General features: G+C 50.7%; 1 protein-coding gene across 5 annotated transcripts in view; it reads left to right on the top strand.

Moving 5' to 3' along the window:
• Positions 1-19,187, top strand: part of FARP2 (FERM, ARH/RhoGEF and pleckstrin domain protein 2) — a 242,518-nt gene that overhangs the window by 74,092 nt on the left and 149,239 nt on the right. For all 5 annotated transcript variants that reach the window (XM_024214386.2, XM_024214384.3, XM_024214385.3 and 2 more), the window contains exon 4: positions 13,957-13,999. In XM_024214386.2, the coding sequence (XP_024070154.2) occupies positions 13,957-13,999 (43 nt within the window). The remainder of the gene's footprint in view (positions 1-13,956; positions 14,000-19,187) is intronic.

Here is a 19,187-nt window from a genome sequence, read left to right as displayed (position 1 = left end):
TTTTTACTCACAAAAGCTTATGCCAAAATAGATCTGTTAGGGTACGTCCAGACTACCCGCCGTATCGGCGGGTAGTGATCGATTTATCGGGGATTGATATATCGCGTCTCGTTAAGACGCGATATATCGATCCCCGATAAATCGATCACTACCCATCGACTCCGGAACTCCACTGGAGCGAGCAGCGGTAGCGGAATCGACGGGGGAGCCACGGCCGTCGATCCCGCGCCGTGAGGACGGGAGGTACCATGTCAAGGCTGCTTCTCCACTTTGAACTTTAGGGTACAAATGTGGGGGCCTGCATGAAGACTTCTAAGCTTGACTACCAGCTTAGATCTGGTCCGCTGCCACCATTCCCAAAACTAATTCCCTTCCCTGGGAAGCCTTGAGAAACCTTTCACCAATTCCCTGGTGAATACAGATCCAAACCCTTTGGATCTTAAGACAAGGAGAAATTAACCATCCCCCTCCTTATCTTACATCGACACCCCCCCCCCCCCAATGTAGACCAGGCCTTAGTCTTTAAGGTGCCACCGGACTCCTTGTTGTTTTCACAAAATATGTCACTTAAAAAGATACATAGAAGAGAATCTGATTCATCTTGCTCCCCCTCCATCCCAAAATAAAAATAAATTATCCATTTACTGATGCTTCTACTCAATAAAGGTGTTTGATCACATTAATTAAATCTTGTGGGCTATCAGCCCAGATATTGCCAATTGCTTTTTCCCCCCTCTTCTTCCTTATTCTGCTTGTATTGTTTGAACTCAATCCTTTCCTTTCCCAAAATTTACATCAGAAGCATAAGAACTTTTTGAATGGCTTCTTTACCAACTTTGTGTTTTTAAGAGAAGGAATTGACCACACACAGACTCTTCTTTATTATCTTTACACAGTATTGTAGCTTCAGTATATATATTCCAGACTATGATAAATTTGATAGGTTTTTTGTTCTATATATACTGCCCCCATATATTTAAAATTCAGACAAAAATTAATAAAAATGCAAAGATGTAATACCCTCCCTCTGTGAAAATTAAGTAGCTCAAAATGTAGAGTCCCCACACAACATTACGTAGGTGTAATTTGGCCTAGTTAATGTCTTTCATTGCTGCTGTTGATGTTTTTTCAGTGTTTATATTGGTGGTAGCTCTTTAAAAATATTAGTGCACATAGGTAGGAGCTTATGCTTTCTTTCGCTATAAAAGAGGAATAATTTTGTGGAAAATTCTGAAGTCACACTTTTTAGTCAAGCTTTGCATCATCACCATAGTTAAGTGAGCCAGGCCAAATGTGGAAGGGAAAGGGAGGGCTGGCGCTTAGCCTCTATCATACATGTAAAGCTGAGAATCTGAAGGTATGAGTTGCCCAAATTCCGCACACTTTTTTTGATGTTTGTGTGCAATAGTGTGGTTTCAACATGGTTCCATGGCCAACTCCTTTCAGCATTGTGAGCACAGTGTGCTCCTTTTCTGGTGTGACTCCTTCCATACAACGACGAAGGAAACTTAGCACTATACTGATCACAATGTTTTTTGCAATATATCTTTGTTGTTGATATATACCTACTTCTTCTTCGAGTGTTGTCCCTGTGGGTGCTCCACTCCAGGTGACGGTGTGTCTTGGGGCCGTTGATCGGAGATCTTTGATAGCAGTGCCTAGTCGGGACGCACGCACTCAGCTGCTGTCTTGCGGCATCGTTAGGGTCTGCCTAAGCGTGCGCATCCCGCACCCCCCTCAATTCTTTCTCAACCATCCTCGGCTGAAGATGGGATTCGGGACAATGCTAACCTCTTCCCTGGTCACTGAAGGGAATAAGTAGAAATAAATAGAAATAGTTAGCTAGACATATCCTAGTTCTCTCCCTTCCTTTAGAATAGTTCGTTGGTTTAAAAAACAAAAAACAACAACTTTTCTCTCATGTTCATCTCCTGTTGAGACTTCCCACCCCGGGCAATCATACTTCCATGATGCCGGGGTCTCCAGGCTTTAAGAAATGCGGCTCCTTCAAGGAGCCTATGCTACGGGCTGATGGGCATTCACTCTGTGTGAAATGCCTCGGTGAGACACACGTCCCTGCCAAATATCTCCACTGTACCAACCTGAAAACTAGAGCTTGTCGTGACAGAGACTTGCGGCTAAAAATGTTCCTGATGGAGAAAGTTCTGCAGCCACTTATGGAGATGGGTAGTAAACCCTCTCCCTCATGCTCCCCTGCTAAGTCAGAACCGACTGGGAGCGCGGCTTCACCCTCTCAGGCGAAGAGGCAGGAAGCCCCAATGTCTCCACGCAGAGACATTCAAAAGGGTAAAGGGTCTCCTGCAAGATCCTTACCCTCGGTGCTGACAGCGCCAAGACCAAGCGCCTCCGACCACCCCAGCACCTCAGCCGCGGCTCATGCGGGGCGCAAAGGCAGGGACCCGACTTCCCACAGCGGAAAGCTCTCCTCGGCGCTAGTCCTGCCGGCACTGATGGTGGACCTGGTGCCGGCAGTGCATTCCATCCCGGTGCCGACAAGAACGTCGGCACCTAGCCTGCCCCTTACCCCCGCAGCAGATGCAAACCTCTGCAGGGCTCCTACAAACGGCCCGCGGCTCCCGCTAAACTAAACAAAAGTTGCTGCGAGCTGCCGCTCATGATCCGCAGCACCGCAGCCCAGGGAGCAGCAACAATTTCTGCATCAGGATGATATCTCCGTTGCCCCTGAGCCTGATTCTCCGCTCCTCGACACAAAGCGCTCACTGTTTGAACAGCCGCTCTCGCCACCTGATCTGGCTACCTTCACTGACAGCGAGAATGACATGCAGCAGCAGGCAGAGTTCTCCCTGCCTGATTCTCCCCCCTCCACCAGAGCCATAGCTGTCTCAAGGCATGGCACCTCACAAGAACCAGCCTCAGTTTCCCTACTTTGTCCCCCTGTGGGCGGGGCCCCACTTTTCCTATCCTATGTCTTGGCCTCAGTGGTACCCTTGGTTGGCTCCTGCCACCACTCCTCCTTGCGCCCCTTCCACCAGACCGCAAGCCCATTCTGTGCCTCTATCTCCAGCTCCTACAGCTAGAGCTCCTGAACCCCCTCTTGAAGATGTGGGCTATGAACCCTTCACGGATTTACTGGCTCCTGTCTCTCCATCAGCTGCAGATGACGCCCTCATGCCTCCACCTCCACAAAATGTGGACGACTTTAAGCAATTCCAGGAACTTTTCAAGACGGTGGCACTCAGCCAGGACATTCCTTTGGAGGAAGTCCAGGAGACACAACACAGACTCCTCAAAATCCTCCAAACCTCTGTGCCCTCAAAGATCACATTACCCATAAACGAAGCCCTCCTAGAACCAGCTGATACTCTCTGGCAGACCCCTGCCTTCATCCCACCAACATGCAAGAAGGCTGAATGTAAATATTATGTTCCCGCAAAGGATGTAGGTTTCTTGTTTTCCCACCCACAACCCACCTCTCTTGTGGATGCAGCGACACATAGAACAAAACAGCCACAATACTGGCCCACTCCGCAAGACAAGGACCTCAGACGCCTTGACCTTTTGGGCCGCAAGGTTTATACCTCCTCCACTCTACAATTTAGAATTGCAAATTATTCCACCCTCCTCGCAAGCTATGACTACGACAGCTACAACAAGCTCTTTGATTTTGCCTCCCATATCCCAGTGGACAGGAGAGCGGACTTCAAGGCTGTCCTTGTCAAAGGTCAGTTGGTGTCCAGGATGGCACTACAAGCATCCCTGGACATGGCGGACACAGCAGCCTGCACTACTGCAACTGCGGTGGTGATGAGCAGGTCTTCCTGGCTGTCTGCATCCGGTATCACCAAAGTCGAAGATCTTTCCTTTGACAAAGATAGTCGTTTTTTTAGAGAAAAGTTTAAGTCCTTCACACTATGAAAGACTCTAGGGCCACCCTGCACACACTGAGCATATACCTGTCCCTCCCCAGGAGACAATGGTATCAACCTTATCAGAGGCCCCGCGCACAACAATATCACTGGCCCCAGCCCAGACCGTATGATATTGGGAGAAATCGCAACAGACCTCCTAGGCGCAGACAAAACCATGCGCAGCCAGATACCTTCCACCCATCGGGAAACAAACAGCAATTTTGAAGTGCCGGTCGGGGATCTGCGTGACCACCCCTTGACTCCGCCGCCTAATTGCCCATTTGGCCACCACCTCCACGTTTTTTCCACCATGTCTGGCAGCAGGTCACCAAGGACTGCTGGGTTCTGGAAATAGTTCAGTCAGGTTACTCCATCCCTTTCATATCCTGCCTGCCCACCCTTCCCCCATTTTCTACAGCTAGGTGCAGTGGAACCTGTACCAACGCAACTTCAGGGAAAAGGGTTCTACTCCCACTACTTTCTGACCCAAAAGAAAGGCGGAGGATGGCCTATACCTGATACCCACCCAGCAGATAGAGTTCATCAGAGCTCATCTGGACTCAATTCGAACCAGAGCCTCGCTCCCACACAACAGATTCCTTGCTATTACACATCTCATACGCATGCTCTCTGTTCGCCCCAGAATACAAGCACGGACCTGCCTACAGCTTCTTGGTCACATGTCAGCCACCATCTTCGTGGTCAGATATGCCAGGCTGCACATGAGATGCCTTCAGGGTTGGCTCAACTCCAACTACAAACCCAGCAGACACAGCTTCTGCATGACGCTAACTCCTCCAGCAAACGTATTGTCCTCCCTACACTGGTGGACAAAACCAGAGAACCTATGCACCAGGGCTTTGGAGCTGTGCTCCGGCTCCGCTCCAGCTCCAGGCAAAAACCTGCAGCTCCACTGCTCTGGAGCTGCTCCAGCTCCAGGCTCTGCTCCAAAGCCCTGCTGTGCACGGGTGTCCCCTTCCATCCATACTCCCCAGTACTCATGCTCACCACGGACGCTTCCCTGATAGGTTGGGGAGTGCACCTAGGGGAACACATGGCACAGGGCCGCTGGTCCCTATCAGAGACGCATCTGCACATAAATCTTCTAGAGCTCAGAGCGGTCAGGTATGCCTGCCTTCACTTTCTCCCCATCATAAAGAACAAATCCGTTTGGGTCCTGATGGACAATATAGCATATATGTTCTACATCAAGAGGCAGGGGGGAGCACGATCGCACTCCCTATGCACAGAAGCCATCCGGTTATGGAATTGGTGCATACAACCTCACATAGAAATCGCCAGTTCTTCTTCGAGTGCTTGTTCACGTCCATTCCACATTAGGTGTGCGCGCGCCGCGTGCACGAATCGTCGGAAACTTTTTCCCTCAGCGGCTCCCGTCGGGCCCGCAGGGTCTCCCTTCCCGCCAGAGCGGCGCCCCGCCCTTGCGTATATATACCCCTGCCGGCCCGACCCTCCCTCAGTTCCTTCTTACCGCCCGTGGCGACGTTGGAACAACTCTGTCTCTCGCCTGAGAGTGTCCCTTAGCATAGCCATTAGCAATAGTTAGCAGTTCATAATATAGTTAAGTGTTTTAGTGTTAAGTAGTTGATTAGTTCTTCCCAAGGACCAAAATCTCTTGGTGATAGGGGTTTGGTCAACCCCGGCACCGGCCCTGGGCGGCGGGGCATGCCGCACGCCCAAGGCTTTAAGGCGTGTGCCGCGTGCCGCAGGCCTATGCCAGTGAGCGACCCGCACGAGTCGTGTCTCCGTTGCCTCGGGGAAGCTCACCAGAAGGAGCGCTGTAAAATTTGTAGGGCCTTCAAGCCCAGAACTAAAAAAGAGAGAGATTTTCGCCTTAGACAGCTCCTCATGGAGGTGGCGTTACAGCCCTCCTCTTCCGCGGCACCGTCCACTTCGGTGCGGAGTGCCCCGGCATCGGTCCGCGACCCGACACCGGCGGCGCAGACTAAGCCCACGGTACCACCAAGGCGGGAACACGCCCGGCATCGATCTTCTTCGCCGGCCAAGTCGAAGGGCCAGCCTAAGGCCCGGGGGCGCTCCCCACACAAGAAGGCGGCACCGGCGAAGACCACAAGTGCGGCCAAGGCCGTGACGGCCCCGATACAGGTCCCGGTACCAGTGGCTCCGGCGCCGAAGGGCCCGTCGAGCCCCGGGACAAGCGCGTCGAGTGAGGAGGATGGGCTGGAGGAACTGTTGGAACAGCCCTCCACCCCGGACACATTTGAGGCAGCAAAGGACCTCATTGAATTGTCCTCCGAAAGCACACTCCGCGCTACAGACATTCCGCCGTGACTGCCATCCAAGGGCAAACCGGCGATGATGCGCCCGTCGCGGTCGCCATCTCAGCACCGTTCACGGCGCCGGTCCCGGTCGAGCTCCGCCTCGGTGGACTCCCGGCTTCCCGCCGCACAACGGACCACAAAAAGTCAGGGCCTGATGCGAGCGTGGCACCGCCCCAGCAGCCCGGCTCGAGCAGGCGCCGGGACGCTTCGATGGCGAGGCTCCCAAGACCATCCTCCCGCAGCCGCTCCCGGTCCCGCGGTCAACGGTACCGTTCCAGGTCCAGATCGGCACGCCGCTACTCACGGTCCCGGTCCCGACGGCACCGCTCCCCGACACCGGACCGGCACCGCCCCACGGCACCGCTGTGGCCCTCTAGGTCACCGTCCCTAGCATCGGAAGAGGGCTCGGGTCTTTCCAGATATGGCCGCAGAGGGCATGCCGCTAGAGAGCACGAGGCCTCTTGGCAGCCGCATTGGAGCCATCCTGGACAGTGGCCGTTCTGGACGCCGTGGGCCTATCATCAGCAAGGCCCTCCGTCCAGAACCTCGAGATCGGGCCCCTCAGGAGACCGGTCCCGCTCCCCACGGTGCCGCCCTACCTCCCGTGCGGAGGCCATGGTCTCCAGACCACCGGACGCAGAGAGGGCAGACTCGGCACCGAGCCCGGCACCGTCCCTGACTCAGGGCAGGGGGCGCACCCCGGAGGACCGCCCCGCTGAGGAGGAGCTGCAGGAGGACGAGGACGCTCAAAAGGCCATGACCTCCTCCTCCTCGCCGGACGAAGCCGTGGCGGGCACGACAGTGTCCGGCCCTCCCCCTATTGACCACCGGGCGCACCAGGACCTGCTCCGCCGGGTGGCCCTCAACTTGGGACTACAAGCAGAGGAGACGGTTGAGCAGGAGGACCCGATGGTGGACATTCTGAGCCCAGAGGGTCCCTCCAGGATCGCACTCCCGCTCATAAAAACGGTCCAGGCAAACTATAAGACCGTATGGCAAACGCCAGCCTCCTCTGCGCCAACCGCAAAAGGCGTAGAAAGAAAGTACTTTGCCCCGTCCAAGGGGTTCGACTTTCTCTTCTCCCATCCGACCCCATGTTCGTTGGTCGTCTCGGCGGTTAACGAACGGGAAAGGCATGGCCAGCAGGCCCCAGCACCCAAGGCCAAGGAAGCAAAACGACTAGACCTATTTGGCAGGAAGGTCTATTCGTCCGGAGGCCTCCAGTTGCGGATCGCAAACCAGCAAGCGATCCTAAATAGGCACAACTTTAACTCATGGGCATCAGTGTCCAAGTTCAAGGATGCCTTGCCTCAGGGTTCGCAAGCTGAGTTTGCGGCCATAGTGGACGAAGGGAAGGCGGTGGCCAAAACCTCTTTACAGGCCTCACTTGACTCTGCCGACGCAGCCACTAGAACAATTGCGTCAGGTGTGGTGATGAGACGCTCTGCATGGCTGCAATCTTCTGGCCTTCCTCCGGAGGTACAAAACACCCTCCAGGACCTGCCGTTCGAGGGTTCGGGCTTATTTTCAGAGCAGACAGACACCAGGCTGCACAGCCTCAAGGACTCTCGGGCTACCCTTAAGTCCTTGGGGATGCACACCCCTGTGACACAGAGGAAGCCATTCAAGCCCCAACCTCCACAGAGGCAGTACCATCCTCGCCCTCGGCAGGAACCATACCGTAGACGGGGCAGGGACAATAGGCGTAGGCGCAACAATACGCCTAACCAAGGCCAAAACCAGGGCCAAAACAAGCCGCAGCCGGGAAATAAACAAGGATTTTGAAGCTGCGATCGAGGACAGCGTACCCATCTCTTCTCCGGATCCCCCCCTGTGTTTCAGGGACCGCCTGTCCCATTTTTTCCGTGCCTGGTCTCATATAACATCAGACCGTTGGGTCCTGCGCACGGTGGAGTCAGGTTACGCCCTCCAGTTCTCCTCTCCCCCTCCCTCCCACCCACCACCCCCGTCCCTCTTCAGGGACCCCTCTCACGAGCAACTCCTCATACAGGAGGTACAGACCCTCCTCGAGGTGGGGGCGGTGGAGGAGGTTCCTCTGGACCTCAGAGGAAGAGGGTTCTATTCCAGATACTTCCTCATCCCCAAAGCGAAAGGGGGCCTCCGTCCTATCCTGGACCTTCGCAAGCTAAACAAGTACTTGCAAAAACCACGTTTCCGTATGGTCTCCCTTGGTACCATCATTCCTTCCCTGGATCCGGGGGCTTGGTACGCTGCCCTCGATATGAAAGACGCCTATTTTCACATCGCCATTCGCCCGGCCCACCGGCGTTTCCTGCGCTTCACTATCCAGCAGCGTCATTTCCAGTTTACGGTCTTGCCCTTCGGCCTGGCAACAGCCCCACGTGTCTTCACGAAATGCATGTTGGTGGTAGCCGCCTTTCTTCGAAAAAGACGGATGCGCGTCTACCCGTACCTGGACGATTGGCTCCTGGCGGGCCGGTCGGAGGCAGAGGTCCGCGCCCACGTGGCACTGGCGTTACAAGTATTCCGGGAACTCGGTCTGTTGGTCAATGTGCCCAAGTCATCGCTAGTCCCCACACAGAGGCTGGACTTCATAGGGGCAGTCCTGGACTCGGTGGCGGCACGGGCGAGTCTTCCCGTAGCGCGATTCCTGGCTATCAAGGAGGCCGTGACCTCCATTCAGCGATTCCCTACGACCACGGCCAGATGTTGCCTGCAACTCTTGGGGCACATGGCAGCATGCACACACGTAGTCGGGCTTGCCCGTCTCAGACTCCGGCCGCTGCAGCTGTGGTTGGCTCAGGTGTATCGCCCCAACAGAGACCCCTTGGACATGGTCGTCACGATCCCGGCTCGGGTGTCGAACGCCCTCCGTTGGTGGCTCGATCAACAGCAGGTTTGCGCGGGGGTCCCGTTCGCCGCCCCACAACCGACTCTGACGCTAGTAACAGACGCGTCGGACCTGGGTTGGGGAGCGCACCTAGGGGACCAGCGCACTCAGGGCTTGTGGTCCAGGGAGGAACGGTTGCTCCACATCAACCTGAAGGAGCTGAGGGCGGTTCGCCTCGCCTGCCAGACCTTTCACGCCACCATAAGAGGACACAGCGTGTCAGTTCTGACAGACAACACTACCGCTATGTTTTACATAAACAAGCAGGGCGGGTCCCGGTCCTCTCCCCTCTGTCGCCAGGCTCTCCTCCTCTGGGACTTCTGCATAGCCCATTCAGTACAACTTCGGGCAGCATATCTCCCCAGGGTCCAGAACGGGCTAGCGGACCGTCTCAGCCGGTCCTACCTCAGGCACGAGTGGAGGCTGAGACGAGACATCCTCCGTTCTATTTTCCTGAGGTGGGGGTTTCCCCAGGTGGACCTGTTTGCCAGCAAGGGCAACAGCCAGTGCCCGCAATTCTGCTCGTTCCAGGGTCACAGTCCAGGCTCAATGGCGGACGCCTTTGCAATCCCGTGGGGCGGAAGCCTGAAGTACGCCTTTCCCCCGTTCCCACTCATTCACAGGGTCCTCCTGAAGGCCCGCAGGGACAGGGCGACAGTCATCCTAATCGCCCCGGCGTGGCCACGCCAACACTGGTTCACAACTCTGTTGGAACTGTCCGTGACCGCTCCGATAGCCCTTCCCCTCCATCACGACCTCATCACTCAGGATCGGGGTCGCCTACTCCACCCGAACCTGCCGTCGCTGCATCTCACGGCATGGCTTCTCTCTGGCTAAGTGAGGTGGAGCACAGGTGTTCCCACGAGGTCTAGCAAATCCTCCTTGGTAGTAGGAAACCCTCCACGAGGGCAGCCTACCTGGCCAAGTGGAAGCGCTTCTCCCTGTGGTGTGAGCCTCAACACTCACAGCCTTTACAGGCCTCGATACCACTGATTCTGGACTACTTGCTGCACCTCAAGCGTCAAGGCCTCTCCCCCGCTTCTATTAAGGTGCATCTGGCCGCCATTTCGGCGTTCCACCCTGGGGAATCGGGCAGATCCGTGTTCTCCAACCCCACGGTGGTCCGATTCCTCAAGGGTCTGGAGCGGGTGTTCCCCTACTCGCGCCCTCCTATACCCCCGTGGAACCTCAATCTGGTCCTCACTAAGCTTATGGGGCCGCCCTTTGAACCCCTGGCCTCTTGCTCCCTCACGCACCTTTCATGGAAGGTCGCGTTCCTCGTGGCCATCACCTCGGCGAGGAGGGTGTCGGAGTTGAGGGCCTTCACCTCGGAGCCCCCTTATACCATCTTTTATAAAGATAAGGTGCAGCTTAGGCCTCACCCTAAATTCCTCCCAAAGGTGGTTACGAATTTTCACATGGGGCAGGACATTTGTTTACCGGTATTCTTCCCTAAGCCCCATACGGACCCAAGCCATCGCAGCCTACATACCCTGGATGTTAGGCGGGCATTGGCTTTTTATCTGGACCGTACCCGACCTTTCCGTAAATCGTCTCAGCTGTTCGTGGCCGTTGCGGAACGCATGAAGGGCCAGCCTATTTCTACGCAACGCCTGTCGGCGTGGATCGTGCGTTGCATACGTACGTGTTACGAGCTCGCCAACGTGCCTGCTCCTCAGATCAGGGCTCACTCCACTAGAGCCCAGGCGTCCTCGACGGCCTTCTTGGCACAGGTCCCGCTCCAGGAGATCTGCAAGGCAGCCACCTGGTCGTCAGTGCATACCTTCACAGCCCACTACGCGGTCCACCATCAGACCAGAGATGATGCCGTGGTCGGCAGGGCGGTGCTGCAATCAGTTATTCCTTGACTCCTACCCTCCTCCAATGGTAAGCTTGCGAGTCACCTAATGTGGAATGGACGTGAACAAGCACTCGAAGAAGAAAAGACGGTTACTTACCTTCTGTAACTGTTGTTCTTCGAGATGTGTTGTTCACGTCCATTCCACTTCCCACCCTCCTTCCCCTCTGTCGGAGTCACCGGCAAGAAGGAACTGAGGGAGGGTCGGGCCGGCAGGGGTATATATACGCAAGGGCGGGGCGCCGCTCTGGCGGGAAGGGAGACCCTGCGGGCCCGATTGGAGCCACAGAGGGAAAAAGTTTCCGACGATTCGTGCACGCGGCGCGCGCACACCTAACGTGGAATGGACGTGAACAACACATCTCGAAGAACAACAGTTACAGAAGGTAAGTAACCGTCTTTTCCTACCTGCCTGGGTGTCACAACACTACCGCTGACACACTCAGCAGACACTTCTCCAAGGAACACGAATGGGAATTGCATCCCACGATACTCTGACAGCTCTTCTCTTACTGGGGTACCCTGTCGATAGACCTGTTTGCCACAACTCAGAACTGCAGTTGCCATGTATTTTGCTCCAGAGCGGGACTCTGGACCGCATCCCTAGGGGATGCGTTCCTCATTCCATGGAACAAATCCCTCATGTACGCTTTTCCGCTGATCCCACTGATACACAGGGTTCTACGCAAGATCAGAGAGGACAAGGCCAGGGTCATACTTATTGCCCCAGCTTGGCCCAGACAGACATGGTACCCTTACCTTCTGCGCATGTTCATCCATCCTCCAACAGACTGTCTCCCCAACAGACGAGATCTGCTCTCCCAGGACACCAGTTCGCTTCTCCATCCGCAGCTCTAGAAACTCCATCTGACAGCGTGGTTCCTTCATGGTTTCAAACCCACGAATCAGCCTGTTCGGAGCAGGTCCAGTACGTCGTCCTGCACAGTAGAAGAGACTCCACTCATAAGACTTACCTGCAAAAGTGGAAACGCTTCTCCGTATGGTGCTTCCACAGATGCTTGCTACCCCAGACTGCAACCCTCCCTGACATCTTAGACTACCTTTTGAAACTAAAACAGGACGGGCTCTCGCTCAGTTCTATCAGAGTACACCTCGTGGCCCTCACCACCTTCCATGACCCGCTGGACGGATATTCACTTTTTGCCCACCTCATCATAAAAAGCTTCCTCACGGGCCTGCAAAATCTCTACTCTGAGATTCATCCACCAGCAGCCTCCTGGAATCTCAACCTAGTTCTCCGAGGTATCATGAAACCTCCTTTCGAGCCCCTGGATACCTCATCCCTGCTCCACGTGTCTATGAAAGTAGCTTTCTTGGTTACCATAACATCAGCGAGAAGGGTCAGTGAAATAAGCGCCCTGATGGCCTATCATCCCTACACGATTTTCTCCAAAGACAAGGTTACTATACAACCCCACCCCAAATTCCTCCCTAAGGTGGTGTCTACCTTCCACCTTAACTAGCCAATACACTTTACCTGCATTCTATCCCAAACCTCATAAGACTCCACAGGAAGCGGCATTACATACCCTTGATGTCCAACGGGCAATTGCATTCTATCTTGACAGAACTAAGCCATTTCGTAAATCCCCTAGGCGATTTGTCTCTACTACTGAGAAGTCAAAGGGTGATGCTATCTCTAAGCAGTGACTCTCCAAGTGGATCTCTGACTGCATCAGATCCTGCTATCAGACTCTGAATGCTCAACCACCCGAGGGCATCAGAACTCATTCTACTCGGGTGATATCAACATCCGTTGCCTTCCTCCACAACATACATATTACCAACATATGCAAGGCGGCCACGTAGACATTTGACCACACATTCGCCAAACATTATGCTATCACACAGGATACCATGGCAGACGCCATAGTAGGCCACACAGTACTGTCTACCGTTAGTACTGCCGCAACTCCAAAATTTCACCATCCATAGTGGTACACATTCACATTCACCTGGAGTGGAGCACCCACAGGGACAGCACTCGAAGAAGAAGAGACGGTTACTCTCCTTGCAGTAACTGAGGTTCTTCAAGATGTGTGTCCCTGTGGGTGCTCCACTACCCACCCTCCTCCCCTTTACTTTGGAGTACTAATCAGACAATTCTACAGTAGAGAAGGACCTGAGGGGGGTGCGGGACGCCTAATGCCGCCACGAGACAGCAACTGAGCGTGTGCGTCCCAACCAGGCACTGCTACCGAAGATCTCCGATCAACGGCGCTGGGACTCACCGTCACCTGGAGTGGAGCACCCACAGGGACATACATCTCGAAGAACCTCAGGGCACGTCTTCACTACCCGCCGATCCGGCGGGTAGCAATCGGTCTATCGGGGATCGACTTACCACGTCTAGTGAAGACGTGGTAAAATCGATCCCTGATCGCTCTGCCGTCGACTCCGGAAATCCACCTCGGCAAGAGGCGGCAGCGGAGTCGGCGGCAGCGCGGCAGCGGTCGACTTTCCCGCGTCCTCACCGCCAGGTAAGCCGACTTAAAATGCGCAACTTCAGCTACGGTATTCACGTAGCTGAAGTTGCGTATCTTAGGTCGGACCCCCGCTGTAGTGTAGACCCAGCCTCAGTTACTGCAAGGTGAGTAACCTTCTCTTTTTAAGTTTAAATCATGGCTAAGCATATTTGTTTAACTGGTGGAAGAAAATGGTTATGCTATTGCAGTGAAATAGGGAGAGAGACATACATGCTCATTTAGTAAGTATTTCTTAGTTGATTTTTGTTTTGGTGTTTTACAACATTTATAAAAAGAACAGGGGTACTTGTGGCACCTTAGAGACTAACATTTATTTGAGCATAAGCTTTCGTGGGCTACAGCCCACTTCTTCGGATGCAACCCACGAAAACTTATGCTCAAATAAATGTATTAGTCTCTAAGGTGCCACAAGTACTCCTGTTCTTTTTGCAGGTACAGACTAACACGGCTGCTACTCTGAAACCTTACAACATTTATGTAGCATTAGAGTATGGATATTAATTTTTAACTTTTGTCTCACTTCCAGATTTGGCTTGAACCTATGAAACCTATTATTAAACAAGTACGAAGTAAGTACATATTTAATTTTTTTAAAGAGTTTTCCTTTTATTTTTCAGGAATTTAATTTGGTTTGTTTTCATAGTTGTTACTTGATTTTTTTTTTTTTTTTTTTTTTTTAGTCAGGTTTGCTGGTTTTGTACTTGTCATTACTATATATAGTTGATTAAACGTAGATCTACAAACTCAAACCTTCAAGATGGCTTCAAGCCCTCTAATAGTATCAAAAATTTCTAGAATATATGCCATTCATAGTTTTACTACCACGTTGAATTACTGCATGCTTTGTGGGCTATTTTGAACTAAATGTAGATGTTTCTTTTTCTAGAAAACTAACTTGCTGCTTCCTCAAAGACCTAAATCTTGTCCAATGAGTTGCTTGCTATTTGTCCATAAGGTCTCCGTTCTGTGAGATGTGAATGCCTACTCCCATTCACTTAAGTGGAGACTGAGTGTGTTCAGCATCTCATATATGATTAAGCTCTAAGACAGCCAACAAATGGAAGACTTCTTTTCCTCCTTCTATCTAAACCCCAATGTATGCTTTGCTTTGATACAGTTAATTTACAAAATGTGACGATCTTGTGTTGTGTTAGATCACAAAACGATAAAGGACTCAATTGCTTCCATTGTGGTAACACGTAGTAGCCATAAACCACACAACCTTGATCTTGTTTCTTATGGACTCTGCACTAGGGGATTACATTCTTAACATCTTTGAGATATCCTCTAAATGTGGCACGCCATCTCTACAGATAGTGTGTACACAAACTTGGGTCTGATACCAACTAATGTCTGGAATGCGGGAAATCTAAAGTCCTTAGTTGTGTTAACTTAAGCCATGACTAACGGAGCTGTTAAACCTGCATTCAGAAGGCAGCTATCTATTTAGTTATTTAGGGGATATTTGGAAAATATTTTTTGGAAGGGGGAGATAAAGGGTTTGTATTTGGACTTGTAAACCTGATTCTGGATGGAACTTGAAATTACCGAGAACCTGTCACTTTGCAATGATATACATCTGGGTAGATTGGATCAGATGCTGTTAGATTTAGGTTAAGAGTATCAGTCACATTGTTGGAGCTTTGTTTAGCTTAGGTTGTTTTGATGTGGAAAGAAACAGGAATGTTCTACACCCATTATGTAGGAGGAGGACAGTCTCTGGAGTGAAATTGTTTCCAGTCTTTGCCCAATAAAAGAGAGTTGCAGCACTGACATTCTCTGCTTTAGTTTTCATCAAAGGCCCAAAGAAAAGATGAAAATATATAGTGAGCCAATATCATTTGAAATCTAGCATGTGCAGCCTAATTCTTCAACTATGTACAAGACATTCCTCTTCTAGAACAGGGTCAAATTGGGTACTCATTTGCTGCTTCTAAATGTAGGGGTTCATGGAATCACAAGTGCAGGAACGTGTGGTGGATTCCCACTCCTGCCAACAATTTTATTGACTATGCTATACAGGGCCTTTCTTTAATAATTTTTGGAGTTATTTTTTTCTGTTGCTGACAGTAGTCTGCAGAAGCTTATGTTAATGAAGGAGGTCTTTGGCAAATGACCCCAGAACACTGTAGAAAGTTAGTATTTGGAGGTTTCTTTAGAAATTCTTCAAACTAACCTGACCAACAAGAAATTGAGATGAATTGACTTTTTTAGCTTAAATCCATGGTGCAAGTTTTTAACTTTCATCCTCTTCAACCTTAGAAAAATAAATAAAAAGGCATAGTACTAACTATAGAGAGAGGTTCTCCTGAAGAGGCTGTCTAAGTTCATTGTTCTGTAGAATCACCAATGGCAAGTTTCCATTTTAAAGGATCATCCCCTTATGCATGCCACATGGTAGCTTTTGTGTATTCAAATGGTTTCTATCTTGGGAGAGGAGACTGTCACACTGTCTGGAGTGGCTTACGACTGAGTGTGCCAATCTCAGGGCAGATTGTAAAAAAGCAGGGCGGACAGCCCAAAATGGTTGTATGTTCTGTAATTAGATTTCACCAACCCAGTGACAAATTTGAACTCCCAAAGTACTACAATAGGCTTATAATGGAGTCACAGACAGATTGAAATGTCCAAGGGGACTATCTTGCCACTGCAAATTGGACTATGTGATAAATAATCACTTACACCAAAAAACACAAAATATTCAGGTTGCTTCCCATTCCAAGAGACCAGTCACTTACCCCACATCAATTTGTACCTTAGATCTTGCACTTAAAAAAAAATGTTGGTAGCCAATCCTGTAATAAATTAGCTAAAAGTTTAACTAGGAAAAGGGAATAAGAGAGTTATTTAAAGAGGTTAAAGCATGCGTGTGTGTGTGTGTGTGTGTGTGTGTGTGTGTGTGTGTGTGTGTACACGTGGGTGACACAGTTGTAGTAATCTGTCAATTCAAAATGTCTTTTAGGGCTAACCCATGCCAAACAGCATGGGGATTTCTTTGCTTACGTTTAGGAATCTTTGTCCCTCAGTGTCCAGACAACATGAAGGAGATTGTTTCTCCTCATCAAGGATTGTTAGCCACTCCAGAGTCCAAACTGATGGGATGAGTTCATGTGTAGGTCTCTCCTTCCTAGAGGGAGTTAGGAATGCAATCAGCAGTCTCTGTCCTTTGATGCTGTACAACATGTCATTTGCCATCAGTGGACCATGTTGTGTGCTGAGCACTTTACCTTAATCAATGCTGCTCCTCCTGTTTGTTGAGTTACACAATTACAGAGGTTTACAAGGCAAACACTCAATATAACTTTATACCATGGGCTATAGAGATTATACGTGAGATCAATACATGCAGCATCCTACAGGTGTTTTATAAAATGCTAAACACAGTCTTATCAACTTGACTTCTGATATCTATTTTGACAATGCTAAGGCACAGGCAAGCAAGACTTGTTTCTAGCTATGCATTTGTAAGTGTTCAGTGAGGCCCAGGGCATTGGCATGAGCTGGCACCTGGTTTGCCAGCATCACAGAGATACTTACAGGTATCACCTGTGCAGTCATGCATCTAGAAAGTGCCTGTTCATTCTGTGTGCATCATGTACCATACTTGAATAGATTGGGGAAACTTAGATTTATACTAATATCTGCTACCTAATCCTACTGATGGCTGGGTGCTACATGGTAAATAGTTTCATCAAAATACTGTCTTTGCAGACCATGGCCTAGAACCTGGTGACATGCTAAACCAGGAGTGGCCAATCTGTGGCTCCAGAGCCACATGCGGCTCTTCAGAAGTTAATATGTGGCTCCTTGTATGGGCACCCACTCCAGGGTTGGAGTTACAGGCACCAACTTTCCAATGTGCCAGGGGGTGCTCACTGCTCAACCCCTGGCTCTGTCACAGGCCCTACCCCAGTCCACCCCTTCCTACCCCTTCCCCTGAGCCTGCTATGCCCTTGCCCCCCTGCCTCCTGCATGCCATGAAACAGCTGATTGGGAGGTGCAGGGAGGGAGGGGAAGGCGCTGATCAGTGGGGCTGCTGGTAGGTGGGAGGCGCTGGGAGCGGGGTGGGGGAGCTGATGCGGGGCTGCTAACATATTACTGTGGCTCTTTGGCAATGTACATTGGTAAATTCTGGCTCCATCTCAGGCTCAGGTTGGCCACCCCTGTGTTAAACTGTATGACCTGAGGCCATTATCTGCTGACCTAAAGTCTATATTAAATTGAGTCTCTTTTTTAGGTCAACTAGATTTTTAGGCCCTAAAAGACATTGGTGGTGGTGGTGGTGGTTGTCTTTTGTCCCATGTTAAACCTGCAATTGCTGGAAAAGGGGGTTCAGTTTTTTAAAGCTGTTTTTTGGTAACTCCTAAGAGTATTTTTCTTAAGTTAGTACTGAATATTGGAACCCCTTTTCCACACTCTCCTACTTTTAAAATTGACTTGAGAAGCAAAACTTGAAGTAAAAGTGTGTGCATTCATGCAGAGAGCTTTGAAAGTATCTCTTGTCTGCATGAACAATTTATTTTAGCTATTCTTATGGCACAAGGACATTTTGAATGGAAGAATTCTAACAGAACTGATACTGCATGTGCAGCTGTTTGAGAATGAACTAACTGCTTTATTGGTTTTAAAATACATTAATTAGCAGGCAAGTATTGAGGCATGGACTAATGAAAACTGAAACGAAGGAATGTTTTTCATATTTTAAATCAACTAACTTTTTCCTTTGTGGAATTGTACAAAATATAGCTTTCCTTTTCAAGACTTTAAAAGGGTGTGGGAAGTAGTACGTTTAAATGCTTTCCATTTTATATTAAATGTTTTAAAACTAAAATGTGCTTCAATTTCAAGTATGCTTGAAATTCTGTGACCTGAACGCTAACAGATGTTTTAGATGTGCAGGTTTCTTGTTTTAAGTATTGCAGTTGAAAAAAATAAAATCTCATTCTCCATCAGTGAGGATTGCTCAAATCATCCAAGTTGCTCAGAACTCCAACAATAATATAAAATCTTTCCCTGTACTTTCTCTTTTTTGGTTAATATTGATGTACTACTTGTTTTTTCAGTGTTTCCTTATATTTTAATTTCTCAGCAAGAAGGTGGTGAGTGGTAGGTGTTTAATGGGCTTTAAGTTAATACAGTTCAGACATGCTTACAGTTTTAGTGTATGGAGTTGATACAAATTTGTGAAGTAAATGATGCGTATGTAGTTTGGAGTCTTTGCTGACATGTTCTATGGCTGTAAAGACTTTTAAATATACTAAGAACATTACTAAAATTTACACTTGAACCAACCCTCTCTGTTCATCTATTTTGAATATACACCTCTACCCCAATATAATGCGGTCCGATATAACGCAAATTCGGATATAACGCGGTAAAGCAGTGCTCTGGGGGACGGGGCTGCTTTACCTTGTTATATCCGAATTCGTGTTACCGTAAGCGGTTCCTCTGCGCCCGCCCATTGCTTGCTGTGGCCCTCCCTGGGGCCCCCCACCCAGCTCACCTCCGCTCCGCCGCCTCCCACGAGCGTGCCGCAGCTCTGCTTCTCCTCCCTCCCAGGTTTGCTGCGCCAATCAGCTGTTTGGTGCGGCAAGCCTGGGAGGGAGGAGAAGCGGGGCTGTGGCGCGCTCGTGGGAGGAGGCGGAGTGGAGGTGAGTTGGGGCAGGGGGGTCGCAGCAAGTAAGGAGGGGGGGCGCAGAGGAAACGCTCCTCGCCCCAGCTCACCTCCGCGCCGCCGCCGCCGCCGCCTCCTCTTCC

This window comes from Terrapene carolina, unplaced genomic scaffold (assembly GCF_002925995.2).
Source record: "Terrapene carolina triunguis isolate 2854851 unplaced genomic scaffold, T_m_triunguis-2.0 Scaffold837, whole genome shotgun sequence".
Lineage (NCBI taxonomy): Eukaryota > Metazoa > Chordata > Testudines > Emydidae > Terrapene > Terrapene triunguis.
This window is presented reverse-complemented; position numbering and strand designations above follow the sequence as displayed.